This window comes from Cadophora gregata (assembly GCF_030347475.1).
Source record: "Cadophora gregata isolate MNR1 chromosome Unknown scaffold_9, whole genome shotgun sequence".
Lineage (NCBI taxonomy): Eukaryota > Fungi > Ascomycota > Leotiomycetes > Helotiales > Ploettnerulaceae > Cadophora > Cadophora gregata.
In genome coordinates this window covers 1,309,267-1,336,971 of record NW_026695932.1, presented here as the reverse complement: position 1 = coordinate 1,336,971, position 27,705 = coordinate 1,309,267, and the positions used below count along the sequence as shown (strand labels likewise).

General features: G+C 49.8%; 7 protein-coding genes across 8 annotated transcripts; 4 read left to right on the top strand and 3 right to left on the bottom strand.

Moving 5' to 3' along the window:
• Positions 1-1,100: 1,100 nt before the first annotated feature.
• On the bottom strand, positions 1,101-2,939 carry ONS95_014741 (uncharacterized protein). The gene is made up of 4 exons (XM_058508412.1): positions 2,438-2,939; positions 2,351-2,378; positions 2,145-2,270; positions 1,101-2,041 (listed from the first exon to the last, which is right to left on the bottom strand). Exons 1-4 carry the CDS (start codon positions 2,600-2,602, stop codon positions 1,161-1,163), a joined length of 1,200 nt encoding a protein of 399 aa, XP_058356099.1. The 5' UTR covers positions 2,603-2,939; the 3' UTR covers positions 1,101-1,160.
• A 250-nt stretch (positions 2,940-3,189) lies between these two features.
• On the top strand, positions 3,190-6,309 carry ONS95_014740 (uncharacterized protein). Its single transcript, XM_058508411.1, has 6 exons — positions 3,190-3,614; positions 3,723-4,171; positions 4,242-4,853; positions 4,969-5,082; positions 5,131-5,332; positions 5,402-6,309. The coding sequence occupies exons 3-6, from the start codon at positions 4,568-4,570 to the stop codon at positions 5,886-5,888; spliced, it is 1,089 nt and encodes a 362-aa protein (XP_058356098.1). The 5' UTR covers positions 3,190-3,614; positions 3,723-4,171; positions 4,242-4,567; the 3' UTR covers positions 5,889-6,309.
• Positions 6,310-7,362: 1,053 nt separating this feature from the next.
• ONS95_014739 (uncharacterized protein) lies at positions 7,363-12,439 on the bottom strand. Of its 2 annotated transcripts, XM_058508410.1 has the most exons (11): positions 11,099-12,439; positions 10,899-11,049; positions 10,534-10,702; positions 9,967-10,459; positions 9,684-9,915; positions 9,384-9,629; positions 8,740-9,336; positions 8,648-8,691; positions 8,354-8,600; positions 8,159-8,303; positions 7,363-8,106 (listed from the first exon to the last, which is right to left on the bottom strand). In XM_058508410.1, exons 1-11 carry the CDS (start codon positions 11,218-11,220, stop codon positions 7,562-7,564), a joined length of 2,991 nt encoding a protein of 996 aa, XP_058356097.1. In that variant the 5' UTR covers positions 11,221-12,439; the 3' UTR covers positions 7,363-7,561. The 2 variants fall into 2 exon arrangements, with proteins under 2 accessions (XP_058356097.1, XP_058356096.1); XM_058508409.1 differs by lacking the exon at positions 11,099-12,439 and having other exon boundaries at positions 10,534-10,915.
• A 526-nt stretch (positions 12,440-12,965) lies between these two features.
• On the top strand, positions 12,966-17,343 carry ONS95_014738 (uncharacterized protein). Its single transcript, XM_058508408.1, has 4 exons — positions 12,966-13,931; positions 13,984-14,333; positions 14,398-15,332; positions 15,493-17,343. Exons 1-4 carry the CDS (start codon positions 13,699-13,701, stop codon positions 15,658-15,660), a joined length of 1,686 nt encoding a protein of 561 aa, XP_058356095.1. The 5' UTR covers positions 12,966-13,698; the 3' UTR covers positions 15,661-17,343.
• An 814-nt stretch (positions 17,344-18,157) lies between these two features.
• ONS95_014737 (uncharacterized protein) lies at positions 18,158-19,833 on the top strand (the record flags this gene model as incomplete). Its single annotated transcript, XM_058508407.1, has 5 exons — positions 18,158-18,206; positions 18,264-18,796; positions 18,848-19,612; positions 19,663-19,769; positions 19,818-19,833. 5 exons carry the CDS (start codon positions 18,158-18,160, stop codon positions 19,831-19,833), a joined length of 1,470 nt encoding a protein of 489 aa, XP_058356094.1.
• Positions 19,834-20,023: 190 nt separating this feature from the next.
• ONS95_014736 (uncharacterized protein) lies at positions 20,024-20,227 on the top strand (the record flags this gene model as incomplete). The annotated part of the gene is made up of 1 exon (XM_058508406.1): positions 20,024-20,227. One exon carries the CDS (start codon positions 20,024-20,026, stop codon positions 20,225-20,227), a length of 204 nt encoding a protein of 67 aa, XP_058356093.1.
• Positions 20,228-22,026: 1,799 nt separating this feature from the next.
• ONS95_014735 (uncharacterized protein) lies at positions 22,027-27,199 on the bottom strand (the record flags this gene model as incomplete). The annotated part of the gene is made up of 3 exons (XM_058508405.1): positions 22,027-23,748; positions 23,798-24,070; positions 24,122-27,199. The coding sequence occupies 3 exons, from the start codon at positions 27,197-27,199 to the stop codon at positions 22,027-22,029; spliced, it is 5,073 nt and encodes a 1,690-aa protein (XP_058356092.1).
• Positions 27,200-27,705: the final 506 nt, after the last annotated feature.

Below are 27,705 nucleotides of genomic sequence, written 5' to 3'. Positions count from 1 at the left end.
TATTAACTGCTATGTTGGCAGTGGATCATTCAACGACTTAAACTTCGAACCAGAGAGGCAGCTCAAGTAGTTCTACCAACCCTTCCTCAAGAACTTACGGCCTCTGCGAATACCCATACCGCCACTGTAAGCAAAGATTCAACCCTTATCAACCAAACTGCCCCAAGTACTCAATTACAAATCCGCCGCTACATTCAAAACTATTCAACCATGGCAGACGACCACATTGCAGAGTCCTCGTACGATTATAACATCCCCTTTTCGCCAGACCGGTGTAGCCAGTCAATAACATGCTCTTTCGCAATTGCCATGTAATCGGTCAACGCAAGCCACACCATCTGACAGCAGACATGCAGCTTCCACATAGACACCTCCCAGGGTTACTGTTACTCACGCAAGCAAGCTCCACAGCTCCGCAAAGCTCTCTGATGTGCATCCTATCTCCGCATCGACTCCTGCTGGAACCACTGTTATTAAAGCTAGACACATATCTGGTCCTGCTTATACCGTTGAGAGTTCCCCAATAGAATCAAGAAAACGAGGTCAAATCGGTTCGATGGACTTCAGCGAGAGAATGTCAAGTCGACCTCGAGTCACCGACTCGCCTGGCCTAAGCTCGTCCGGCGGCACATTCACACGAGCCTCCCACAGCACCTCCACTCAATTCAAGTTTGCTAGCCAAAGTACTCACAATGCTCAAACACCAAATAGAACATCCGCTATATCAAGCCAAACCGATGTCAGAAGACTTGCTAATACTAATATACTATCGCCATCTAAATCCTCTAGACTGCCAGCTTGAAATAGACCTGGATTTCAGGCCGCGAAACCAAGCACGGACAAGCGCCAGCAAAGCAATTCTAGACGTGGAGGAACTTCATATAAGTCATGTACTACCAGTGAGCAGCGCCATGCGATGGAACGTCTCCTCTCCGTGGAAATTGTGCGAAGGCCAGAAGATTACCATGGAAAGACACTGAAAGGAGAGTCGGACATGATAGACTATACTCTTGGTCATGGACGGTTGACTGTCAGTCAGTCTTCTTTGCCACATAAAAGTGTTGAAAATTCGAGAAAATTTCACAATATAAAATGATTCTACGTTGTAGTACACTTTTTCCCGTTACATATCTTACAATACCTATGAAAGTAACTTAAATCTACTTCTTTACCTCCTTCTTCGCACTATCCGCCAACTTCTCCAGCTCATCGGTCTTCTTGGTGAGAACGTCCTGTACATCTTTAAAAGCTTCCTTCAGAATCTTTTCTGCATCATCACCTCTCGTCTTGGCAACTTCCTGGAGTTTCATCAACTTTGGGAGGATCTGGTCTGCACCAGGAATCATCTTGGCGTATTGCTCGATGTTCTTTCCGAACCCGCTCTGCTTGGTCTTCTCGCCTGCCTGCTTGACATAATCTTGCAAGCTGTCGATATTACCTGATGAGACTGCATCCTTGACTTTCGCGAAGATCTCACCGATGTTGCCCTGCTTAAGTGCATCCGCATTCTCTTCGATCAATTTCTTGACTTCGGGACTCTTGTCGAGATATGGCTTAGCTTGTTCGAGACCCTTCTTCCAGGCCTCGTCTCCCAACTTCCTGACTTTCTCGGTCTTCTCCTCGATCAATTTCTTGATCTTACTGACAGTCTCCACCGAAACGCCACCCTTGACAACATCCTTGATCTGTTGATATGTTTGGTCGAGTTCCTTCTTTGCTTCCGGTCCATACGAGTCAGCCATTCCTTTCAACTGGTCCAATCCACCCCCAAGCTTCTCCTTTAATTCCGGGTGCTCATCAATAATCTCGCCCGCAGAATCCTTTGCGAGTTCTCCGAGTTGGCTCATTGCCTTCTCGAGAACTGACCAAGCTTTGACAGCAGTCTCCATGCTCAGGCCAGACTTTGTAGCCGCCTTTAACTCCTTGTATGCATTATTGACGATCTTATCGACCTCCTCGCCATGCTTGGCTTGTACCTTGTCGAGGTCATTGAATGCAGAGTCGACATATGGCTTTGCGCCAGGAATGAAGGCGGCATATTCTGAAGACAGTCGAGTCAGCAAATGCTTGATTGAAGATGCTTCATGCACGGGGCACCTGTTCTTAATTCGTATAGGAAACTTGGCAGAGGGGGTATGACATACGGCTGGTTGTAGATCGGAGCCATTTCAGAGCTTCATTCGGCTCAGGTGCGGAGTCTTGAATGCCTTGGGTAAGCTTCTGGAGCTGGGCCTTGCTGGTCGAAGCTGCATTTACAATCGACTTTACGCCTATATATATTTTTTAAGATCAGCACAGGCACGACTCAGTATCTCAGAGAGATCAAGCTTTTAGGAACTTCGAAACTGACCAGAAAAATGATAATAGCCGTAGCCAGCCTATCTGTTGTTAGCCGACCTTGATGTCGACCATATTGTTGAGCATGATTGAAGCTTACCAGGAACACCAGAGACCCTCCGGCAAGTCCTCCTACCAGACCTGAAGCACCGCCAGCTTTCGCAGCTTGTTGATTCGTAGTCTGGAAGCGCACTTGTCGAGTAGCTCGTAGTGGCGTCCGCGCTGAGCGAGCTGCTGCTCTCGTGGCTGTTCTTGCAGTAAACATTATGAGGGGTGGATGTCTGAGCTGAGTGGTGGAAGATGAATTGACTTTGGGTGGGGGGGAGGTAGAGGTAGAGGAAAAGGAAGAGGAAGAGGAACAGGAAGAGGAACAGGAAGAGGAGAAGGACGAGGACGAGGACGAGGACGAGGACGAGGAAGAGGAAGAGGAAGAGGAAGAGGAAGAGGAAGAGGAAGAGGAAGGACAAGGAAGAGGGGCAGTAAGTCCTTGAAGTACTGTAGCGGAGCTCTACCTATCATCACTGTGGTAAATTTACTTGCCCTGCCCGAGCTAAGGGGACCTGGAGGCTGGAGCTTGCTTCGCTTCCCTGCCTTCCTTGTCATGTGAATGTGAATGGGATGCGAGTGTTGCCCTGTGGCTGGCGTTACCTTACTGTAAGCCAAGCCTACCTAAGGGAGTGCCCAAGCAGCCAAGCCAGCCAAGGTACGAGTACCCACCTACCGTACCGTAGAATGTGTGTCGTCATGTGGGGAGGGGAAGCGAGACCCAAGGTACGTCATCTGTTGTTTATCCAAGGGACTGTACTCTGGTGTTCGTACCTACGAATACCTGTAAATTACCTACCTGTACCTACCTTACCTACCTTACCTTTACCTGCCCTTACCTACCTTTACCTGAGACACTCTGTATCTACTTGCACCAGTGCAGTGCAGTGCCCACCTTACATAGTGACCGATTTCCTGCTCCCCGGCCAGCCTTGAGTCCCTTTTCCTGCGCATAATGTCCAGGAAAGCAAAGCAAAGCAAAGCCGAGGGCAATATGGATGATGCGTATAGGTGAAGATATACTCCAACTTGCGAACTACCTATATCGCTGGCTCGCTCCAGGCACGCGTTGTCAGGTGGTACCAGTACAGGAGAAGGCGGGCAAGGGGGAGTTCCTGGTCGCCTCGCCTCAGGGGAATCGACAAAATGTGGGGGCAACCTCAAGCACAGCCATAGACACAGACACAGACACAGCCACAGCCACTGGCACTGGCACTGGCACTCGAGGCACTGTAAGCGAGACACACGTTCGGATTTCTGTTGTTGACATAACTACCTGTGGGCATTGACTGTTGACTGTGGACACCTCAGTTGACAGTACCTGCTGACTGCCCACGTAGTCACCGAACATCGAACAGAAATATCTGATAACGGGGCATTATTATCTGTGGGTTACCGATATGCTCGTGTGAGCCCCGCTATGCTTCGTGAGCCTGAGTGGGAATTTTGTCAGCTGTGAAGGAGGGATTCTCTACGAAATCCACTCTTGTTGGCTCCCGAATTTTATCCTGAGAAGTACTCATCCGATCCTATCCAAACGATGATCAACCGATCGGGACTATCTCAAATACAGGACTCTCCCGGGACCCAGTTTGGCCAGTGTAAACCATCATGTGCATACTCTGATTTGTTGAAAGATCAGGAAATCCATGATGCCGACCCGCCAAATAATGTTGGAGCCTAACCGAACTGGCGTCTATCTATTGAACATTCCTCGATACTAAGTCAAACTTGCTACTTCGTGTATTACGTACAGCTTGAGCTTCAAAAGAGATCCTACGGACCGCAGGCAAGTCACCTAGGTTTTCAGAAATATGAGCTTTTCGCCTCATGCTTGATGTTTTAACACTCGGGACTAGGAAAGATTAAGTCGTGATGCAATTCAAGCTTATATCTGAAAGCTTATCGCACTGTCAGGTCAAGGCACTACCCTGTACAGTACCTACCACATGCACCTCTCTGGAGGGAGAATCGAACCAGACAGTGGGGTTGTGGGAGCCGCCATAAATGATGTCCAGGGCGTCCCTTTCCATGTTCGGCCCTTCGGCCACCTTGTCTGGCATGATGGGACTGCCCCATCAGTATGAAATTGCATATATAAGGCGTTGAGTTCAGTCGCACTTCTTCCACCGTCATCCCTCGGTGCTCTCTTCGTCGTCGTTAGGCCTGGTCGTTTTCCCTAATTATGTCTTTTCTTAAGTTCTTGGCAGTTACTGCTTGGCTTACCTCGCTCGTTTCAGCGTTCGATACTCAGCTGGCATTCAACTCATTCGTTGAAGTTGAGAATCGGACTCTCGATGAGTTGCATCAAGCTGCCTTGAAAGAAGGCGGTACGGTTACGGTCTGGCATGGAGGGGACGAGAAAGCTCAGCAGGATCGTATGAAAGCTGCCTTTGAAGCTCGCTTCCCTGGCCTTACACTGAACATAACGGTGGATCTCAGCAAGTATCACGATGTGAGCGTGGACCAGCGTGAGTGCCCGCAATCGATGATGCCTCCTCAGCCAAGTCCATCTGCAATCGAACGCGCCGTGAACCTACTTCCGTCACTTGGCTTCTGACACTTGCTGATTATTTGCTTATGTAGAGCTCGCGTCCGGCAACGTATACGTGGACAGCATCATCTTGCAGACTTTGAACGACTACCCAAGATGGAAGAGCCAGGGCGCGCTTCTTCCTTACAAGCCTATTGGGTTCGATAGTTTGTACCAACCACTACCTTGAGTCTCTCCCTGCTGATAAGCGATAGACATATATGAAGAGTTTAGAGATGTTGATGCTTACTACACGGGTTTTTACATCTTCAGTTGGGGGAACACGTTTTACGCCAAGTATCTCAACGGAACAACGCCTCTCGAATACACCGATTATCTCAAGCCTGAGTTCAAGGACAAGTTAGTTCTCACGTATCCCAATGACGATGACGCAGTTCTGTATCAGTTCGATCTCATGTAAGTCATTCACTGTACTCTTAATATTCATTCAATGAGGAAAGCGATGCTGATCATGGATGACAATAGCATGAGGCAGTATGGCCTGGGTTGGTTCGAGAAACTGCTTGCTCAAAATCCAAGATGGGTCCGGGGATCAGCGACACCAGCCACACTTATCGCGAGTTCCAACGGGACTTACGCTGCAACCTTCACGTCAGGTGTTGGTGTTCACGGTTTCGATCCAATCAACGTCACCTTCCCAGTCGAGGGTTCTTTCGTCTCGTGGCCCCAAACTGGTGCTATTCTGAAGGATGCTCCACACCCGGAGACAGCAAAGCTGCTTCACTCTTGGATCCTTAGCGAGGAGTTCCAAAACTCCACAGGAACCTGGACTGTGAGAAAAGATCTCGCTCCACCGGCAGGCTTTCCATCAATTTTCGAGATGCCAGGAACAGATGCCACGAAGTTCTCACAGTGGATGTCCGACCGTGCTGCTGTTGAGAGACTTCGGTTCTTCTTTGAGGCAAGAATCGGCAGCGCCCAGGGGCTGTCTTCTCTCATCGATGATTTGTGAATGGTTGCAATTCATCTGTCGGAAGTTCAATAACTGTAAACATCTAGTTGATGGTTTGTCAAGGAAAGATTTCAATGAATCATTGGGTTGCTCTAATTTATCAACCATTTTGGTTCGGATTTCAGATAGAAACCAAGTAGGAAGGGAACACAATTGCTTAAGCATCCTCCTGACTGTGATCGAGGATCCAACAGCTACCTCAATTTATACTTCTTTATCTCCCGATAGACCATTTATGACCCTCAAAAAACTCGGCAAATATCACGCATGAAGCGCGAAACGAAGGCTGTCAATATAGCCTGAGACTTTTCCCTGGGTTGTATTTGATGACGCCCGATCTGGCCCGCATGCTTGCTTCCAATTTGTGGCCACCCTTGAGAGAAGGAGCCTATCCACATACCGATGAGGAAGGAACAAATGGGATCCATGAGCATGTATGCTGTTTGGCATACTGTCAGAATTCTCGGGGGCTAAAAGAACATCAGCAGAATCTATCTGCCCAAACTGTCTTTGCGGAAAACTCACTCCTGGTCCACTTCAACCTAGCTCAACCTGCTCCACATACTGCCACTTGTCTTAGAATGCAGAGTCGAGTCACTGACAGGCAGCCCAGATCTGAAGAAATAGTAATCCGTTCAGCAGGACCACACGGATGCCCGCTTTTTTGGCCATTGTTGATCCCCCCATCAGCCTCGTTCAGCTTGGGGTATAACATGATCTGTTCGACACTTGAGTTGTAGCTCGCAACGTGCCTAATTGCCCCCCTTTTATCTAGAAACTGTACGGTGATGGATGTCTTCGATTAAGTGAAGATTTGAAAGAACTTTTTTTTCTTTATACTATTATGAATGTTCTTGTCTTTTAATTCATTGCCATGTTGCCAATCTTGAAAAAATCATCTGGGGCGTCATCAACAACCTGAACTGTTTCTCAGGTAGCTACCACGACCACAGCGACAACCTCAGACGGCCTTGAAATATGGAGCACCTTGTTCATTGCAACGAGGCGTATGAGACCAGATTGGGGGTTCTGATGCAATAGTTCGCCTGAGAGATTTTTATGGAGGAATGAGAGGGATGGGATGGGCTTCGGTCGACTTTTTCTCCCTTATACATACTAGGGAGATGCTACTTGTGACGACGAGCTTGGATCAAAAGCTATCCTTTAGATGATGGTAGCAGATCAATCTCCCGAGTAGGAAGCGAAATCGAGACATCATGGACGAGTGCATTTCAGATTCATGTTTGAGACATTGGTGTACCGTCTTGATAAGCTGATCTTGTTACATTTCAACCATAAAGCGGAATGATGGGAGCAAGGCTCCAAGGGATTGTTTGACACTTTGTCAAGAAGTTCCTCGTCTCGACTTCGGAGTGCGGGTCGTTCCCAAGGAAGCAGACGCCAAGCGAGAGAATCAGGATCTCAGGAGTTCACAACGTCACTAGCAGAGAGCCAGTTCTCTTGTGAGCAAAAGAGCCGAATTTGTTTACACCTGGCGAGCCAATGAGCCAAGACGAGCGTGATTCCGACGTGGGGAGACAGAATTTTGATATTTAGGTGCGTACGACAGCACACGAGATGGAACGCACAATCATCCACGGGGACACAAGTCTACCCTCCTCTAAGATATAGACCCCAAAATGCAAAACCAAGATATCATCTATCCATTTCATTCATAACTCGTTCCTTCCATTCTTCTCCCCAAACATCTCCCAGACACTCTTGGGTGCCTCGTATTCCCCAACACTAACACCCACATAATCCATATCCAGCCCAAATGCCTTCGGCCCGCCCATCTCCAATCCCCGCTCTGTAGTCCACATCGGCGGTGCACGTAGCGCAATAACACTCACACGAAGTCCATACTTGTAGTCTGAGATTCCCAACGGCGCACCATTCGCTTTGTCGAGGAAGGTGATCAGGTCCGGGCAGACAGCGAGGACTTGATCGGCTTGTCCCGGTGTTTGAAGAATAGCGCTGAGGTTCTCGTTCTCAAAATCCACGAGCAAAGATGTGACGGTGTCGGATGTAGCAGAGAGACTTTCGGAGAATGCTTCGAGCAGGACACTTCCACGAGTGAAACCCTCAGCAACGTGCCGGGTAACAGATATTATTTTGCCGGTGAAGAGGAGGATGCCGTGCTCGGAGGCGAGAAGGGAGGTTACGGGGTCTTGTTTGAGGGAGCGGGAGAGCGCAATGGAGCGGCCGATCATCCACGCTATGGTATGGTCAGAATTAGAACGCCGCAGGGGTTAAGGTGAGAAAGGTACCATGTGAGAAGCTGTTTTTGGGTAATGTCCTGGCTTCAACGCCGTGCACTGGATTGACGCACATCCCGGAGAGGGAGCCAAGATCTGTACACGCATCGCGCATGAGATCTTCTGCGTGGAGGTTATCACGAGCTTTGGGGAACATCTCGAAACGTGTCAGCCTTGCATGAAATCCTGATGAGGTCCCAAGCTTACCTTTGTACTTCCAACACCATCTGCTACAGCAGCAGGGGCGATGGGAATGTCTTTCAAGCATCTGACTGTCTGCCATACTTTGGGGTAGGCCCTGGCTACAAGATCTGAGTCTAGCGCGCTTTTATTAAATCGATGTGCAGCGAGTAAAGCTTCAAAAGCGTTCATGCCTCCGATTTCGTTCGGAATCACGGCGTCAAATTTGGAGATTCCGGCTGCTTGCATCACACCTTTCATAGCTTCGGTGACTCTATAGATATATTAGCGGAACTCTGATTAGGATGCTTGTTAGCTTACTCTTTCAAACCTGGAATTCGTTCAAGATAAACAGTAGGCGATCCCTGTTCCAAAGATTTAGCATTTGCCTAATAAAAGATATGCATGCTTACCATAAACCCAGCGACAAGGACAACAGCATCATCTGGAAGTGTATCTTGCCGTCTGATGGTGATATGCTCGCCGTTCCTTAGGGCTAGCAAACATCCAATATATGCTGGGTACGGCTCGCCGCAGCTTCCCACGCCCAGTACCCCCGTCCCGTCCTGGAGGAATTGGAGATCCAGCTCTGACAAATACCAAAAATCACCCTCGATCCTGGGCCGATATCCATTGATATCGATATGCTCGGGAACTTCGTAAGAACATCCTTTAGTGGCAGCTGACGAGTCCCCAGCGCTCGCTATCCTCAACAGTGGAGGTGAGAGTTTCTCGCGCGTCTCGCTTGTTATGGGCGAGTCCGGTGAGGTGTGTGTCTCTTCGTATCCTTCTACTAGGTCTCCCACAACCCTGACTAAAAGTCGAGTTGCGCCATTTGTGACGTACGAGACTGGGACAGCATCGACTTCTACGACCTCGATCGTTTTGATGTTTCCACCTGCTGCAACACACCTTTCGGTGGCAAGAGCCTTTGCGGTTTCTATTTCTTGACCGATGGTCCTGGATCCTGGAACGACTGTCATATCAACCGCGCCACTGATTTTCCCGATCTGTGAAACATTAACACACTATTCATCTTCATTCTAGTGATACGTACAGCTGCTCCGACAGCATTGGCAACTTCAAGATACTTTGGCCTGACGACTTCACTAACACCAGCAATCTTCCCCGGGATGATAATGCTCCCACCTCCCACCAGAATTACCTTTGCATCTCCTTGCCTTGTCTTGACAATATCGATTGCTTCTTCCAGAGCTCTGTGAATTTCGAATAGAGCAGATGTACGAACTTGGGCTGACACATGATCTCTAGCGAGAGCTTTCTTTGACACAAGATCGGTAGCCTAGTTGATCACATTAAGAGTTTCTCGTGAAATCTGAAGAGGGATCGGACTTACTGTCAGTGTTTGGCCTCCAAATGAGATGCCTTCCTTATCAAGATCCGCGCCAACCGAGTCAGGGCCAACAGTCGTTTGAGCTCCCCTGACTCTGACTAGTGATCCTCCTCCTAGGGCAATACTTCGCACATCAGGAATAGTGAAGTTCGTCCTCACACCAGCAATCTTGACGAAAGCTGCGGATTGTCTCGGGTAACCCGTGTTCAACAACGCGCAAATGTCGGTGGTTGTTCTGCGAGGCTTTTAGCTTCGGAAAGTATCGACTAGGATCGGATACTCTTACCCTCCTACGTCGACGACAAGGATCTCGCGATCATCTGACATATCGGAGGTCTCTACTTTGGCTAGTAAAGCCGCTCCGCGAGCACTATTCGTTGGTCCTGAGGAAAAACATCGGACTGGGTACTCGGCTGCTGTGGAAGCCCTGCTTAAAGTGCCGTCGTTAAGGGTGATGTATAGCTTGCATTTTCCAAGTTTTTGAACGGCGTAATGGAACCCATCAATGACATGTCTTGCGAATCGTCGCAGACTAGCATTCAATATGCTAGCGTTTTCTCGCTCGAGGAAACCTAGCCTACCGATAGCATATGAGCATGAGATGTCATACCCAGGGCCAAGTTCTTCGGCAAGAACTTTTTGAGCCTCTTCTTCTTGTGTCGGGTTTGATGGTGAATATATGCCAATGATCACCACGCTGGTAATTGATTTCGACTTGATGATGGATGCTTGCTCTTTCAGTTGATCGATGTTCAGGGGTAGTATTAGTTCTCCATCGACTAGCTGATCGTCAGTTTTGGTCCTTTCACTCCAGTTCGCTGTAATAAGGAAGGTTTATGGCAATGAAGCATACCTTGGTAACCGCCATCCACATACCCGAAGTGGCCTTCCATCAAGGCTCGAAGTTTGGGAGGAAAGTCCACGAAGGGCGGAGAACCCTTCGAGTACGGCCCACATAGTCGAATAATTGCAACTTTGTCTAACTTGCTCGAGTCTTGTTCCAGGACAGCATTAACAAATTGCTACAGATGATCAGCATAGTTCGGTCTCGCATGCATAATTGCTGTAAGCGGGGTATTTATCGCTTGGTAATGGCTTTAGTCCGAGGTCTTGCCGCCGAAGTTGCAGCTTCTACACATTTCGCACTCTCGGATAGCATCAAGTTAACCCCCCTCTTTCCCCTCACATTTTGACTTTACAAAGAAGATTGAAACGTACCGTTGTACCAATTTTCACAGATCCCACGTGATCGGATGGTATCTTTGCTTTTTGTACGACAGCGGCAATTGCTCTTTCCACGCCTTCCTGTATATCTGTCGTGGTTGGAGTTTTGTGCCACGCGAGGACTTTGTCATTCTGTAAGATAACACTAAAATTTGATCAGGAACTTCCAGGGCTGGACAAAAAGTATCCCTCACCTGTCTGTGTTGGTACCGCCGACGTCAATTCCAATGACACATGAAGCTGGCTTGCGGGGAGGCATGACAGCCTCGACGTAGACTGGCCCTTCAGTGGCCTTGAATGTAACTGGTGGCGACATTGAAGTACATTCCAGTTGTTAGATGAGAGGAAGAGAAAGGGCTGTTGGAATTGACAGCATGGCAGGATCAAGTGGATCGTGAGAATAAGGTGCACGTCGGCTGGGTTTGGCATGCATGTTTCCCATAAGACACGAAAAACTTCCATCGCCTAGATCATATGTACCTAGGTACGTTCGTCGTCCACTCCAGGGCTCTCGGCCACATGGACTGCAGCAGTGGGATGAATCTTAACGGGTAGACCCAAGGTTTCCCCCCCCCTTCTTACCAGAGTCAAAGAAAGGCAAGCTACATTATTTGCCTGTGACGTTGGAGGCAAAAACGAAGGCGTTGGCGAGGCGGAATATTCATGACGGCGTCGCAACGGATCGCTGCATGGACGCGGATGGGACGTCGTTTGGTGAGCGAGATATGACTCGGATAAGATGGCCGATTGCACGCTGAGTGGTAGGCAGCGAGTCAGTAGAGTCAGTCTGGACGACAATTGCCACTGTGTGCACGTGGCCAGAGTTTCCCCGGCACGAAGCTGCCGCAAGAGGAAACTGAGACGAGGATTCTTTTGAGGGTGCTGAGGGTGCTGGCCAGTCAGGACGGGAGTCAGGTGTCAGGTGTCAGGACTGGATCTGGATCTGCATTGCTCCATCCTGTGCAGAGTTCTGTACTGTACCTACGAGTACTGTACCTACTGTACTGTACTACTGTGCTCACTCACTGTGCTGTCCCTGTGTCTTGGGAAATTTGCATTCCAGACTGACTACGCTTGAGGGAAGGCGCAGCTGGGGTCCGGAGGAGAGGGGGGGGGCGAGAGAGAGATACAGAGAGAGAGAGAGAGAGAAAGAGAGAGCGAGCCCAGCCGCCCTCGGAGGGAGGTGGAGCGGTCACAAACACTAAAGTACCTTCCCGCAACCTTTGGAGCGAGAGAGAGAGGGAAGCCATTTGAAAAGGGGTGTGATATTTGCAATGCAATGCAATGCAATGCAATGGTGGCGCGATGCAGGAGGTTGAGATTGAGGGTGTCGCTGTGGGAAGTTGGGTCCAGGTATGAACTGCCTCCCGCGCAGCGCCCCGAGGCCCCGTAATCGATGGTCGGTTGATGAGTGACTGAGGCCACAAGGCTTAACGGGCTCCCGCGCTCGCCGCGCAGGGAGTCGGCAAAATAGGGACAGGGACGGGAATAGGGATAGGGTTCATGTGGAGAGGGATAGGGATAGGGATAGGGATAGGGATACGTACAGTACTGTAGTTTTACAGTGACTGAGTAAGAACAGGTACGAAAGTACCTACTGTAGGAGCTAGGCATGGGGATTGGGAGTGGAGTCGGAGGCAATCATCCTCATCGGGCAAGGCGATTACTCGTTAGGTTCTACTCCGAAGTAAGGGTGAGGCCAGTACACTGGTACAGTAGCTCAGTAGGGTACAGTAAGCGAGTAAGGTAGCTCAGTACCTAGGTAGGCAAAAGAAGGGTCGAGGATCTACATACCTTACCTACTGTAAGGACGACAGTAGCACAGCACAGCACAGCACAGCACAGCACAGCACAGCACAGGACAGGCTGCTGCAGCTGACGGGAGCTGGGAGCTGGGAGCTGGGAGCTGGATGCTGGGAGCTGGATGCTGGGAGCTGGATGCTTGGCACTACCTAAGGTAGTAGCTCTCCAATTCCAAGGCTTTCCCCGTGCACTGTGCAGGCCCGCAAAAGGGCTTCCCCGGCCAGGCCCTCCCAGGTTTTCGCATCATTACCTTACCCTCCCCACCTCACCGAGATCCTATCGATTGGCTGTCTTTTTTCTGCTACTGCTTCCTTCTCCGGAGACTGTAATTTACATTTCCTACTGTAAATTCCACAGTTACTGGACTGGACTGTACTGTAGTTTACTGTATTGGTACTCAGTGTCCTACTGTCCCAGGACCACGTACTGTACTGTACTGTACTGTACTGTACTGTACGCCTGGTCTAGATCAGCTTCCCTTCGCCTTCAGAACCTCGGGCCTTGGAAGCATTCGGTTAGCCCGTCGTGTGGAAGTCTAAAGTCTATTTGATCGAGGGGCGTCCGGCATGGCCAATCAGCTCGAGCAGCCTCTAGTTTATGATTGCTTCATAGCTTCACGGCCCTGCCCAAACAAATTATTATTCCCTCTTCATCATGGCCACCTTTTTTTGAGGCTTGCTGGTAGATTACAGTATATGCTGCAGTGTCCCGTCTTCCCCCTCCCGTCCCGGAACGCTCCAAGTTTTCGACCAACCTGAATCCACTTTCCATCGTGCTGGGTCCAGCAGGCAGGGAAAGTCGTTCTAGATCTGCTGCTTCAGTGATTTACATTGAACTACTTGAGCAGGGCAGAGCCCCCTTCGCAAACAAAGTCAGCATCTAGTTTCCTCCACCCGCCGTCTGTTTTTGAAGTGCTTAGCAGCGCTCTTGTGCCGCGAGGTTTAGAGCCCGCCGTCTGAACTCTATCTCGACCTCGTGTCTACCATCAATCATGGCCGAACAAGACCGGCATACACCTGAGGAGGGAGAGAGGGACGACATCTCGAAATTGGCTTTCACTGCTGTAGCCGCGCCAGGTCCTGAGTCTAGCAGTGCCTCGACACCTCCTCATGAGATACATGACCTCGATCAGTATACCCCAGTAGGAGCTCCGGCGAGTAAAAAGGAAGTCTACTCCTACTACCTTTATTATGCAGGAAACAATGGCATTGGCTCCTTTCAATAGTAAGTCCCATGGGAAGCTTATAATCGTCCCATCACCCTCTGACTTGATCAGTTCCAATCTTCTATTCCAGAACTTGATCTACCAAGCAGGATTCAATCCCAATGTCCTCCCCCTCGGCAGTTCCTCTTGCGATGTTGACCCTGACGCCCCTTGCCATGTTTTCTGGGGAGGTGGAAACAAACACAAAGCTTATACTTCTGTCGTTCTCATCGGATCCGGCTTGACGTTCCTTTCACAAGCACTCGTCTTCATCACCGTTGGAAGTCTGGCAGATTTCGGTAATTGGAACCCATGGGTTGTAAGGGGCTTCTCCGTTCTGTCGTGGGCTTTTGAGTTTGGATTTTTGGGCGTCACCACGGCCTCAAAATGGAGGGTTGCTATGGCTTTGTACATCATAAGTGGTAATTTAGATCCTTTTACCCGGGTCTGACTGAACGGAACTGATTGGTATTGATCTATCTACAGGCGTCACGTTCTGGGCCTCGTATGTCTTCTTCAATGCAATTTTCCCTAAATTAGCCCACGACCTTCCAGAAGTCCGGCAAGCAAGAGAGGACTTACTCAACGGCACGATTGACGAGGCCCAATTTGAGCGAACATGTTCCATGAGCAGATCAAGGATCATGAATATGAGTTATGTGTGGAACAACGCCGGATTTACCATCTGCACCGCCCTCTCGCTGGCGGCACTCGTAGGTATTGGTGCAGATGATTCAGTCGAAAAAAACAACTGGGGATATTCCGTGTCAGTTGCAGTCTGTACTGGCTTTTGGATCCTACTTGCCATCCCGTGGTTCTTGTGGGAGAAGAAACGACCTGGCCCTAAACTACCAGCTGGAGACAGCTACTTAACTTTCGGATTCAAGCAGACTTGGTTCGCTGCGAAGCAGGTCTGGACTTTGAAGCAGACCTTCTTCTACCTCGTTGCCTTTTTCCTTCTCGCAGACGGCCTCAGCACGACACTCACACTCATCTCCATTGCTCAGGCACAAGTCGTAGAATTTTCTGCGATCTCAAATACATACCTGATCATGGTCCAAGGAGGATCCGCTGGTATTGGTGTCTTCTTCGCATACTATGTTCAGAAGTTCTTCAAGCTGCGAACCAAGACCATGCTCCAAATCACCAATGCGGGCTGTGTGATTGCTTCTGGATGGGGAATGCTTGGGATTTGGACCAACAAGGTCGGCTATCACAATGAATGGGAGTTCTGGGCGTTCAATGCGACCTTCGGATTGACTCTAGGGCCTCAATTCTCTTACGGCCAAGCTTTTATGGCAGAGCTGGTTCCACGTGGCAGAGAGTATATGTTTTTCAGTCTTTTGGGAATCGTCTCGAAGGGATCTGCTTGGATCGGACCGATTGTCAGCAGTGCCATTGTCGATGCAAACGGCAACCAAGTAAGCATACATCCTCGTTTCTTCACTTCATACCCAATGTTCTTGCAATCTCCTAAATGCTAGCCACGCGCTGAAAGCTGTATGAAACTTGTGCCTGACGATCACATCCCAACCTTCCATCCGCAGATCTTGAGAAGCTATAGTACTAATATGCCAACAGTGGACCGCATTCCCCTGGGCAGCGTCTCTGATTGTCGTCCCTTTCGTCGGGATCTTCTTCATTGACGAGGTGAAGAGCAGAAAGGAGTGTTCTGAGTACTTGGCAAGAGAAGCAACTTCTTTGAGGAAATTACAAGAGGAATCCCATGGAAAGGCTCATACAACCTAGCCTGATATTTTGTTCATATATTTTACCTCAGATTCCACCGTATAGTACCCATATCATGAAAATAGACATATGTTACTCGATACCACAATATACTGTACCGCACGTTTATTCACAAATAGAGACTGCTAATCTTGGCACGCGAGGGTGGGTAAGATCTCTATTTTCTCAACCAACTGCCAGGGACTGGGGTGAGGGTTGGAGACTTTGGTGTGTCTCCGCTCAACCCCATTATTGGGGTATCATACGGTACCTTGACAAGCAACTCGTTTGTGATCCTCCCCGGACGACGGCCTGGGGTAATATTCAAAAACAAGAAACATTAGATCCCGGATCGCTGCTATGCTCTATCGACCTGATTACTGTCATGCCGATCTTTGGTGCCGAGCTCGATTTTTATCAAAATTCCGTGAATCACCTGTAGGAAACTGAATTATGCGCTTCCGTCCCAAATCGATTTCATCTAAGCAGGTAGTCAATATTCAGCAGAAGAGCTGAACATCTGCTCATGGCCCGGGGCGCCTTGGAAGGATTTCTTTGACATCTCCGTTCGATCAGACGGGGGTCTACCAGACAAGCAGCGAAACATCTATGTGAGGCTATCGAGAAGACTTGAGGAGCTCATCTCAGCCTGCCTATCACGCACACGCCAGCATTCCTCAAGACGCCACAAGGGTCCGAATCGCCGATCTGCCCCAAAAGTCTGGGAGGATGAGATGGGATTATTGGCGTTTGAGATCGTACGACTTCGGAAGTAACAGAGTTTTCGGCTGAGACGTGAAGGCTCGAAGCTAGAAAACTGCTTGTCCTGAAGTGGTTCATTGCACCGTTTGAAGCGTGGGCTGCAAGCCGGAGGCGTTCACTGTTGTCCTGCTGTCCAGTTGTCCAGTTGTCCAGTTGTGCTGTGTGCTGTGTGCTGCTGTGCTGCACTGTAATAATGCACTTCTGCGGAACAGGGAATGGGCTCGAATCCGAGAAAGTTTAAAACCCGTCGTTCGACGCACGATTCCTGTCCTGTGTCACATCCGGTGCTTCCCCGGATGGCGCCCCATCATCCCATCATCCCATCCCATCCCATGCCATACACCCATCCGTTTAGCAAGTCCTTCTGGAGGTATGCTTCTTTAAAACATCTGCGTCCAGCGAGTCAGGATTGTTCGCAAGTAAATTTATGTATGGTGAGGCGTGCACCCGCTGGGGGATGGGTCTCTGTTGGTCTGCTAGACTTCTTCCAGCACCCACTGCATTTGAAAGACGTCGGCCAGCTGCGGATGGACACCCGATTTCATTAGTGACCTACTGGACCTGGGAATATTCTGAACTCTCATGGCAGCAGATCAAGCGCAGTTGACATGAAAACAGCAAGGCAGGGCAAGGAAGATATTTGGCACTCCTCTTTGGAAGGGAGGCAGCGGAGAAGAAATGCCATTTGCGGCATTCTTCTCCTGTCCTTGCGATAGTGCTCAGTGCTCAGTGCTCAGTGCTCAGTGCTCGAAGCGTTCGTCAGGCTCCCTTGCATCACTAGACCTTGGCCTTGGCCTTGACCTTGACCTTGACCTTGACCTCCCTTGCATCCCTTGTTGTGGTGGTCTAGGTAACTGCTGCATTTTGCATGTAAATTTAACTTGCGTTACCTAGGTAAATTCACGGCCGTAAATTCACCTCTGCCCTGGTGGTAAATTTACCTCTGTCCTTGATTAAATTTACCTACCTTAGGACTTAGGTAGAGGTATTCCTTCTTAGGACAGGGGCAGGGGCAGGGGCAGGGGCAGGGGCAGGGGCAGGCAATTTCGCAATGGGATCCTCCCTTGCCACGTGAGCTCCAGACCATCCATGGATTTCGCGGACGTCGGTACGGACTAGCGTCGTGGGCCAGCCAGTGGTGTTACAGTAAATCTACCTAGGTAGGTAAGGTAGGTAGGCGAGGTAGGTACGAGGTACCGTTGCCAGGGCTGATTCGGTCTCTTCACCACCGGCACCTACACCTGCACCTGCTTCTGCACCCGCACCCACTGCGTCTGCGTCTGCGTCTGCGACTGCGACTGCGACTGCCAGCTCCACGATCGACAACCGCTGCATCTCATCTCATCTCATCTCATCTCATCTCATCTCAACCTCACTCTGCATCACCATCACCATCACCATCACCCTCACCCTCACCCTCACCATCACCATCACCATCACCATACGCACCAGCATCCATCCCCCCGTCCATCTCACCACCACGCCCAATCCGCCGGCCCACCATTATCACCAACCAACGTTCCCTCGCTTCCTCCCACTCGAGAATCCCTTCCGGCTATATAGTAACTGTCTAGCCGCGCCACTTGTACTGTATGTGTATGGTTCTCGCGAGTGTGTCGAGACCAACACTGTAGCTGCTTCGTACGACCCGAGGAGCTGACAGCCAGCTCCTCCGCCAGGTATATAGCAAGCACGCTCAGCCGCTCCCTCACCGTCGCCGGCATGATTCTTGCGAGGCATTGAGACTGACGAAGAGATGGCTCCTGGAATGGGAATTAAAGCTCCGGTCCCCAGGACACGAACGGGTAGGAAATCTTCAAGGTCACCCAACTAGCGTCCATACTCACATGTCTCGCCTCTAGGTTGCCTGACCTGCCGCAAACGCAAAGTCAAGTGTGATGAGGCAAAGCCTATTTGCGGACGTTGTCAACGTCTCCAGCGAGAATGCACTTGGAGTGATGAATTACAAGTGATTCCTCATAAACGCCAATTCAGCCCGGCATCTGGGTCCTCAACGGAACAAAGCAATCAGCTGAGCAACTTACTTTCCGGTCAGAACTTTGTGATTGAGTTCCCCAATCTTGATCGCTCTACTATCCCTTACATGCACCACTTTATCACGTTTTGCTGCCGCTTTCTCGCTTATTCCAATGATAACGAGGGCAATCCATTCCAAGAAGATCTCATCCCCCTTGCAAGTTCATCCCCCGCTTTGCTCCACTCTATGACTGCTTTAGCTGCGGGTCATCTATCTCGCAGTCAGCCTCAACATGTCATTACTGCCGCCAATCACTATTCCAAGGCTCTCCGCGAATTGAACTCAAGTCTCTCAGATCCAGTCATTGCCCGTGCCGATTCTACCTTGGGAGCCTGCCTACTCCTATGTGTGTACGAGGTATGTTCCAATGTATGTTATCCAATGTTACAAAGCTGATTGGTTACATAGATATGCCAATCCGAAAGCTCTCTCTGGCTCGAACATCTTCAAGGAGCACGAGACTTGATTCTTTTCCGAGGTGGCCCAAAAACTAGCGATTATCTGACAAGATTCTTCTCTCTGCTCGACATATCCGGGTCTCTCTCCTCCGGTGGCGGTCCCTTGATTCAAGGCAATTACTGGATGGACGACACCTCAAGCCAAGATCCTGGCCAAGGCCAGCCTCGACGTCGCTGGCCGTACTATGATGACGGCAATGTCATGACCAACCTTTTCCACGAGCTAATGGTATTCATGGCTAAACTCTCACGCCTTTCAGCTTTCTCGATGAGCGATCTCGGCGTTCAACAGCCAGAAGAGATAGCTGCTCAAGCCGCTGAAATACACGATGAGCTTTTGGTATGGTGGCAACAATGCCCTCCTGCTCTGCGAGATCAAAGCAACGATTGGAGGACCCAAGCACGCCCTCGCAAGTTAACAGTCCCCGAGACTCTCGAAGAAGAAGCATTTTCCAGTACCAAATCCTGCAAGGATGGCTGCATCATTTACTTGAATCACATTCTCGACCCTCTGGGCGGTCAACCCCAGAAACAAGAAGTTATTGAGGCGATTGCAGACATTCTGGAAATCGCGAAAGAGATGCCAAGAGGGTATGGCTTGGAGATGGGATTGTATTGGGGGCTGTTCATGGCTGGCATTGCTATTTTTAATGACCCGGCTGCTGAAGAATTAATCCGGTCAAAGTTGAAGGCGGATACAAATTCTAATATTTACGTACGTACCATACTCTCACAACCATTTGCATATATACTGATCATCTACAGCATGCTGATCGCGCTCTCGACCTACTCGAAGTATTGTGGAAACGACAGCACCAGTATAGTAGGAAGTACGACTGGAGACAAGTTCAGGTCCAAATGGGCATCCACATGTGAGTTCCCTAGGCAATGAGTGAAGCAGGTTCTAAAGGATATTGTAGATTCATCCTAGCATGAGGATATACCCAAGATTTGACACTAACTCAAAGACCGCTTCTGCATCTAGCGGTGTTAGCATCGCCATTCGGCCGAAGTACGGATGAACGAGACCACTGCTGAATGTGCCATCGTGCAAAACTTGAACTTCACCAATTCCGACTGGCAACGATAGGTCACATAACTTAGCTATTCGAAGTCTCGTGCGAAAATGGACCGCGACACCCTGCCTGGTATTACCAAGGAGCTGACAAATGACTTCGTCAAGACCGGGCGGTTTCTAGCTCTATGGCTGAAGGGCTTGAATCGGTTGGTAAAAGTCTTGATCTTCAAGGCACCCGAAATCACCGTAGTGGGTCTGCCGTCGCAGCAATGGAAGCTTACAGTCACGATATTCCACGGTATTCCGAGTTAGCAGACAAGGTGGGACAACAACGATCCCGATGGCCAATTATCAGTGTGAAGAATGTTGCAAGTCGTACGGCGATACAAAAGTATGATCGCCGATTCGGTTCACGACGAAGGAACTTCATAACCGCTCGAAAGCGACCAACAAAAGTCCACCTACATCCAAAGTCAATATGTCCTCCATTGGAACAATTCTCTTAACGGGAGGAACAGGCAAGTCTCATCTCGCATTGCACGCCTCCTCTCAGCCAAGGCCAATCTGACGCTCTTCGCTTCTCGATCCGGCACTTCTTCTCTCCTTCCCTATTACCAAGGTGTGAAGTTTGATTGATATGACCAAGCTACCTGGGCGAGTCCGTTCTCGAACGCATCAATTGCAGCCGCGTTCGTGGTAGCACCAGAGGACTAGCACTCAACAGCACAAACCTCTGTACACCTCTCTGGATAGCGAAGTCAAGGTGTGCAGAGGTTTGTGCTGTTGAGTGCTAGTTCATTGCCCGTTGAGGATGGGCCTACGATGTTGAAGATCTCAAACTATCTCCTTACTCTCGATGTAGAGTATGCAATCCTGAGACCGACATGGTTAATGGGTATTATACCCCGTCCAACCTGAAAGGTGCTCCACACTGACGCGAATCAGAGAACTTCTCTGAGGTCTAACACTAGCCTAGCATCTAGAAAGGAGATCGTATCGTTACAGCGACAGAGGAAGGCAAAGTGCCTTTCGTGGCAGTATCCGATATAGCGGCAGTCGGGTTCTACGCGGTCACAAATGAATTGCCTCACAACACCGACCATGTGATTCATGGGCCTGACATTCTATCATGCGCCGATGTTCGTTCCCTTATCCTTCGTTCTTGTCCCATTTCATTTTTCCTACAAACTATTCGGAGTTTCAAGACGTATTCTGACAACCACCTCCTCAGGTTGCAGCTGTTTAACCATCAAACTCAATCGCATGATAGTACACACATCCATCAGTGAAGAAGAAATAGCCAATTTGCCCTCCAGCATAGGTTTCGCACCCGATCTAATTTAGGCTCTTGCTGCGATAGATACCGCCATCCGCCGTGGCGCGGAGAAGAGATTGGATGATGTGGTATTGAAAATCACAGGGAACAAGCCGAGGACTTTGGACGCGTTTGTGGATGAGGTGATCGGGACCGGCGTCTGGGAGAAGTAAATTTAGATTACGACATAGAGAAATGAATGATCAATGAGTGGCGTCGTTGTAGAATATCCCCTCAACTGCCGAAAACACACTTTTCCAGGGCACGGCGCTGAACCGAGGCGCTAAGGCTGCCTGGACGGCAACGAATTTCAGCGTTCTTCGCTTTATTATGGTCTCGCTACAGGTGTGTTTGATATGGCAGTTGAGGGGATAGCTTCAGTTAGATAGTGAGATTATTACATCTGAACCAGGAAATCTCAAGTAAATTCAAAATCTATCTATTATCATCATCTGATGCCATCAATGATGTCCTCTCTGCTCTTCTTTCTTTCTACGTCCGCTACCATCAAACCCGCATACTGAAACAAAGATACTAAAGATAATCACCATGATCGCCCCTCTCACCCCGTCCACCTCGTTCCTTCGCATCCTGAAAAACACACAAAAAAATATAATGCCATTTTAATGCCAACATCCATTCCTTCCATATACTCCCCCGTCCCCAGTCTCCCTCCCCCTTCCGTTCCGCACAGCTTCCTGCTTTCGAGCTATACATGCAGTACACCAAAACAAAAATACGCTACAGTCCAACCTTGCCAACCCACCATCGCACATCTCCCGTCACCACCGAAATCCTACGAATGCAGCGGGTTCGGCTGACTAGCCGCCAATACCTTCTGCATCTCCTCAATATCAACGATTGTCTCATTGAACACAGACGCCAGCCGTGTAACGACTTGGTTCCGATTGTACTCGCCGCGCTCCTTCCACAGAGACTCCATCAACTCTCTATTGATCTGCTCTAGTTGCTCGATCGAACAGCCGCTTGAACCGTCCACTAGATGCGTGATAAGATTTTCGACGAAAGAGTCGTCGATGATGATATCTTTCTGGGAGGAAGCTTGTGAGGAGGTTGGCTCGACCGGCGAGTCGTTCAGTAGGTTGGCGAAGCCGGTCGGATGGGACTTGGAGACTGGCATATGAGGACCGGTGCTGAAGGCTGGGACTGTGGGTGCTTGAGATTGTTGGCTTCCTGAACTAGGCGTCTGAGATGGTAAGAGCTGGTTGAGATGGCCGCGGGCCATGGCGTGAGCTTGCGAGTGCATCCAATCTTCGCTGCTGCTAGTGTCGGGTTGGGTATTGCCTTGGGTATCTGGGAGTTCGGAATCAATGCCTAGCCTTTCGATCGGGCTGGATGAGTTGTTATGGCTGATGCCGTTGGTGGCTTGTGTGCTCCAGCCTTCTGAAGTCTTCTTCCCCGAGGTGGTAGTTGAAGCATAGTTGGCCAAATCTGCAGGAGAAGTGTCATGAGAGATCTCTTGGAATACAGATCGTTGAGACAGCTGTGTATTTGGTCGAGATGGTCCACTAGTCATACTGGGCTGACCTGGCGGTTGCATTGCTTGTGATGCTTGGTCATCGGTCCCGCTCATCTGGACATCATCACTATGCGATAGTCCAGAGCCGTTCTGAGCGTGCGAAGGTCCAGTACCCGAAGTAGAAGTAAAGCCATTCGACAAGCCGCTGGGAGTACGAAGAGGTGTGACAATCGACATGGGCTGCTTTCCTGGTAAGCCCTCCCCTACGGTCACGGGTCCCGAGTTTTGTTCATCCGAATCCAAACCACTCTCAGGCATATCAGATTGGACAACCGTTTCGAAAGTACGCTCTGCAGCAAGACGCTTCTTATGCTTCTCCTCGCGCTCTTTTGCTCTCTGCAGCTGTCTTTGGTACACATTCTCGCAGTCTGCAAAGGCGGGTTGTGCCTCGATAGTTGCAATATCAACCTCAACATTCGCGAGCAGCTCGTTGGCTTTCAGTGCTCGCTCTTTGTCTCCAATGTGTTTGGCATCCTTGGCAAGGGATCTGATATCAGCAAGAAAATCTTTCGGACGAGCATAGAATCCATTGGATAGACGCTCTTCAATTGTCGTTGTTTCCAAGTTGTAGAAGAATTTGTTATTCGCAGTCTCCCGGAGGCCTTGGACGCCATCTTTATCGGTATCGAGTTCGAAAGGTCTAAACTGGGCGATATCAGGACGCACGAATGCAGGGTCATGCTCATCATACAGATACTGAATCTGGTGTTGAGGGATGACTGGAGTTCTGAATTTCTTGTACTTCCGGTGGATCTGATCCATAATTGGCTGAATCTGGACTTTCAACAAGTTCAAAAGTTGATGGTCTCTCTTCTTTAGTGCCTTGATTTCTTCTTTCGTGGGCTCCTTTGGTGGCGGAGGAGGCGCGACCTGTAATACCTCAAGCTTCCTCTTCTTCCTATTCAATGGTTCAGGGAAGTCCTTCGGAGCCTTCCGGACGTATTCAGCAATCGTAGCGAAGAACTCTATTCGAGATTGCTAAAACATGTCAGCTTGATCGAGACATGAGAATTGTTATCAAATTTACTCTTGAAGGACGCTCAATGACGAAGCGGTTTTTTTGTGAAAACCCAAACAGATCCCTAAGCAGGTCTGAATTGACTTTTTCCGTGGGACTGTCGGTAATTCCAAGGACCAGTACAGGATCGGTAGGCGGGATAGAGCGTAGCAAGCCAAGGAAAGTTGTTATCACAGCCTCACTTAGTGTGTGGTACCACGTATCGACTCCAGGCAGATAGATAACACTCGGTTTATGGCGTTTCACTTCGGCAAACAACTGCACAATAGCAGCTTCGGGAGACTAAGGTTGATGTCAGCAATGTCACTAAGAGTGTGGGAACGAAATAACTACTCTTGCAGAATCGCTATATATCGTTGGTAGATCAAAACTCTGCACATGGAGCCCTTCAAAATGGTTCAAGATTCCACCACCCAAGTATGATTGGCCCATGCCTGGCTCTCCACTAATGAGCAGCCTTGGCCTAAACACACGAGACTTCTCGAAGTCTTGCTGAAGTGTCTCTCGTCCGAAACCATGGTCATCGTCGTCATACTGCTCGTACATAGCTTCTTGCAGGGCTGTGGTTTTCTTTTTGATAGGGATAAGGCCGTCTAAGATTGACTCGATCTCCTTCAACTGGTTTCGAAGGAGAGGTTCGACCGCCTTAGGTAGCGGAGCTGCTCCAGATGATGTTGCTCGCTCGGAAGAAGGGATCATCTTTTTGACAGAAAGCATGAAATCTTTCGCCGTAACCTTGATCTTGTCAGCATCGACCAGGAGCTTGTCGTTCGACGAGTAGATTTGAGGGTATGTGCGCTGGATGGCGTTCAAAGCTGCTTCTGTGCAAAGAGCACGAAGATCAGCACCCCCGTAGCCTTTTGTGACGTGAGCGAGTGAGGTTTTGAAATTGTCATCGATACCCCAATCCTTGGTGTGAATATTGAGGATAGATTTTCGAGCATCTATATCAGGGAGCGGAAAGTAAAACTCTCGGTCAAAACGCCCCGGACGCCTTAGTGCAGGATCGATATTGTCTGGTCTGTTAGTGGCACCAATAACAATGACCTGACCTCGACCATCCATACCATCCATCAAAGCAAGCAATGTCGAAACGATAGAAGCGTGAATTTGTTCTTGTTTGCTTGATCGAACTGGTGCAAGCCCATCAATTTCGTCAAAGAAGATGATACTTGGTTGGGTCTTTCTTGCTTCCTCAAAAAGCAGTCGGAGCTGTCTTTCGGCTTCACCAACCCACTTGCTCAGGGCATCGGCTCCTTTGCGCATGTAGAATGTTATCTTTCTTCCTCCAGAGCCAACACTGGCAGCAAGTGCTCTTGCAAGTAAGGTCTTTCCCGTGCCAGGCGGGCCATGGAACAAGACACCACGCGGTGGAGTGACGTGAAACTTCAAAAAAAGCTCGGGATACAAGAGTGGCATCTGCACCATTTCTTTGAGCTGGTCAATGTGACCTTCCAATCCACCAATCTTACTGAAGTCCACATTTTGGTCAACACCTAGAGGGTCGGCATCCGCCAGCGCTTTCTGGCTTTTGACTTTCCCCAGATTTGCAGGTGTGCCACCGAGAGCTGCCGCAGGATCCTGGTGTGTCTGGCCCAGTCCAGGAAGCAATCCAGGTGGAAACGCAGATGTTGGGGTCATGCCCACATTGCCTCCCACTCCAGATGGCCGTTGCATTGTCTCATCGTCACTGCTATCAGAATCGACACCACCTGTAGCTCCGGTTCCCCAGGGACCACCAATGACTGGTGCTGGGCCACCACCGCCGCCAAATGGCCCGAATGTCGTGTATAGATTTCGTTCCCAAGGCTGGCTGGCACCGCCATTGCGTCCACCTCTAGCAGGGCGCCTTGTGGGAGTGGCGGCGGCATCTTCGCCTTCGTCCGCGGCGTAAATTTGGTCCATTGGCTTTATAGAATAGTCGACCGGCTTTCTTGTACGACCTCCTCTCTGCTCGTACAGAATCTCGGATGGTTCTCTTGCTGCTGGTCGTCGTCTCCTTCCACTAGGTTTGAGATCTGCCAGTTCCTCTGCTATTTCATCAGGATCAAGTGGCTCATCGACATCTGAACCAATACTCCCTCTTCTCCGAGAAGTGCTTTTCGATTTAGCTTGAGCTCGTCTGCTTCTCCCAGGACGGCTTGACTCCGAATCATCGTCTTTGTTTCTTTTCTTGGGTGATGCGTCTGATGCAGAAAGATCATCTTCTAGGGGGTCCTCATCGGGTTCAAAGTCACTGCTAGCTTCTGCGCCGCTCTTGCGTTGCTTAGATTTTGACCCACGAGTTAATCGCCGACTTCCACCTGCAGGTTGGTCTTCTGTAGCCTCCTCGATTGTTTCAGCAGGTGGTTCGATGTCGGAAGCAACAAGGCCGGCGCGTGATCCTCTGATGCGACCAGAGCGAGCTACAGGCATATCATCATCGTCGTCATCGTCTTCAGCATCAAGACCAGTCGCCGCAGGTTGTGTTGCGCCATCGTCTGGATTGGCAAGCTCATCGGCATCGTCTTCTCCCATCACCGCGTCGGACTTGTCTAGTGCTGCATCGGCTTCATCTTGATCGTCTGTTCCCGCAATTTCGGTAGCCATTGTAGTATCGACACCTTCTTGTTCGTATGAACTAGTTTCATGAAGCTCTTCCTTAATCGTAGATGCAGGTTGTTTGAGCCCTTTGGATCCTCGAGACGCGCGAGCTCGATGTATGGGTTCAGGACTGTGGCCTTCTCGTACAATATGATTCCCGGAAGTTGACAATGCTATTGGCTCATCGCCCTCCTCGGTGTGTGCCCTCGTGCTTCTACGGGCAGGAACGCCAGCAGATCTTGGCTCTGTGCTCCCTCTCCCACGTGTGCGAGCTGTACTGCCAGCCCTGGTTGAGCGTGCTGCAGCTTGAGGGGTTCCGGTACCGATCTTTAACTTCACAATCTTTCTTTTCGGACGCTTTGTCAGAACCTCCTCATCAGAATCCTCATCCTCTTCCTCGGCTCCGTCAGTAACCGGCCGCGATCGCTTGGTTGGGCGCTTCGACGTGGGTTCGTCATCGCTATCAGTGTTCCTGATCAATTCTGCAATGGAACTGTCGCTATCTTCACCATAGTTGACCGACTTTTTGATGGCTTTGCGGACTGGCCGACCTGTTTTCTCGTTCATTTCGATGTCCTCTTCGTCCTCAGGATCAGAAAATGATTCTTCTAGCAAGCTATCTTCCTCGTCATCATCCGACACGTCAGATCCCTTGTATTTGGAGCTCTTCGAGCGCTTCTTCTGCGGTCTGCCACCACCTGAATGACGTTTTGAGGACGACTTTCGAGACTTTTTGGGTGACGCTCTGGCCTGGGAGGGATCGAAGTCGGTGTCGTTGGAGTCGGACTTGTTAGGATCGAAGGTATCAAGCTTACGCTTTGCTGGCATGGCGATAATACGCGAAGCGCGACCTGAAGATGTAGAAAGTTCCGAGATTAAGGCAGTCTGGCCGTGGATATTCGAGGTCCCGCGTTTGTTCCGACATGTATGCACGAGACGTGACTTGGCGGATGGCGCTTGCTCAAGTAAAGCGATGCATCTGCAAAGTAGACGCAAATGCCAATGCGGCAATAAAATGCAACCGTCACGCTCCCTGTCGCAGTAGATGATTGAGAGATGACGAAGTTGTAGGATTGATGGGGTGCTTCAGGTCAGCTTGGGATACGATGGGATGAATGGAGGATCGCGATTTACTGCGCTAAGCCAAAACCGTACTAGTAGCACACTAGACACAACCACCTCAACACCAAACCAGCCCGCCATCTGCGTAACTGCGTTTGAGACCCAGAAAAGGACGGTTAGAAAAGAAGTTTGAGGCCTGGGTTAACATCCTCAAGACTTCTCGGGTCGCCTCAAAAGTTCCCCAGAGTCATGGCCCAAGTCCCGCGACTTCA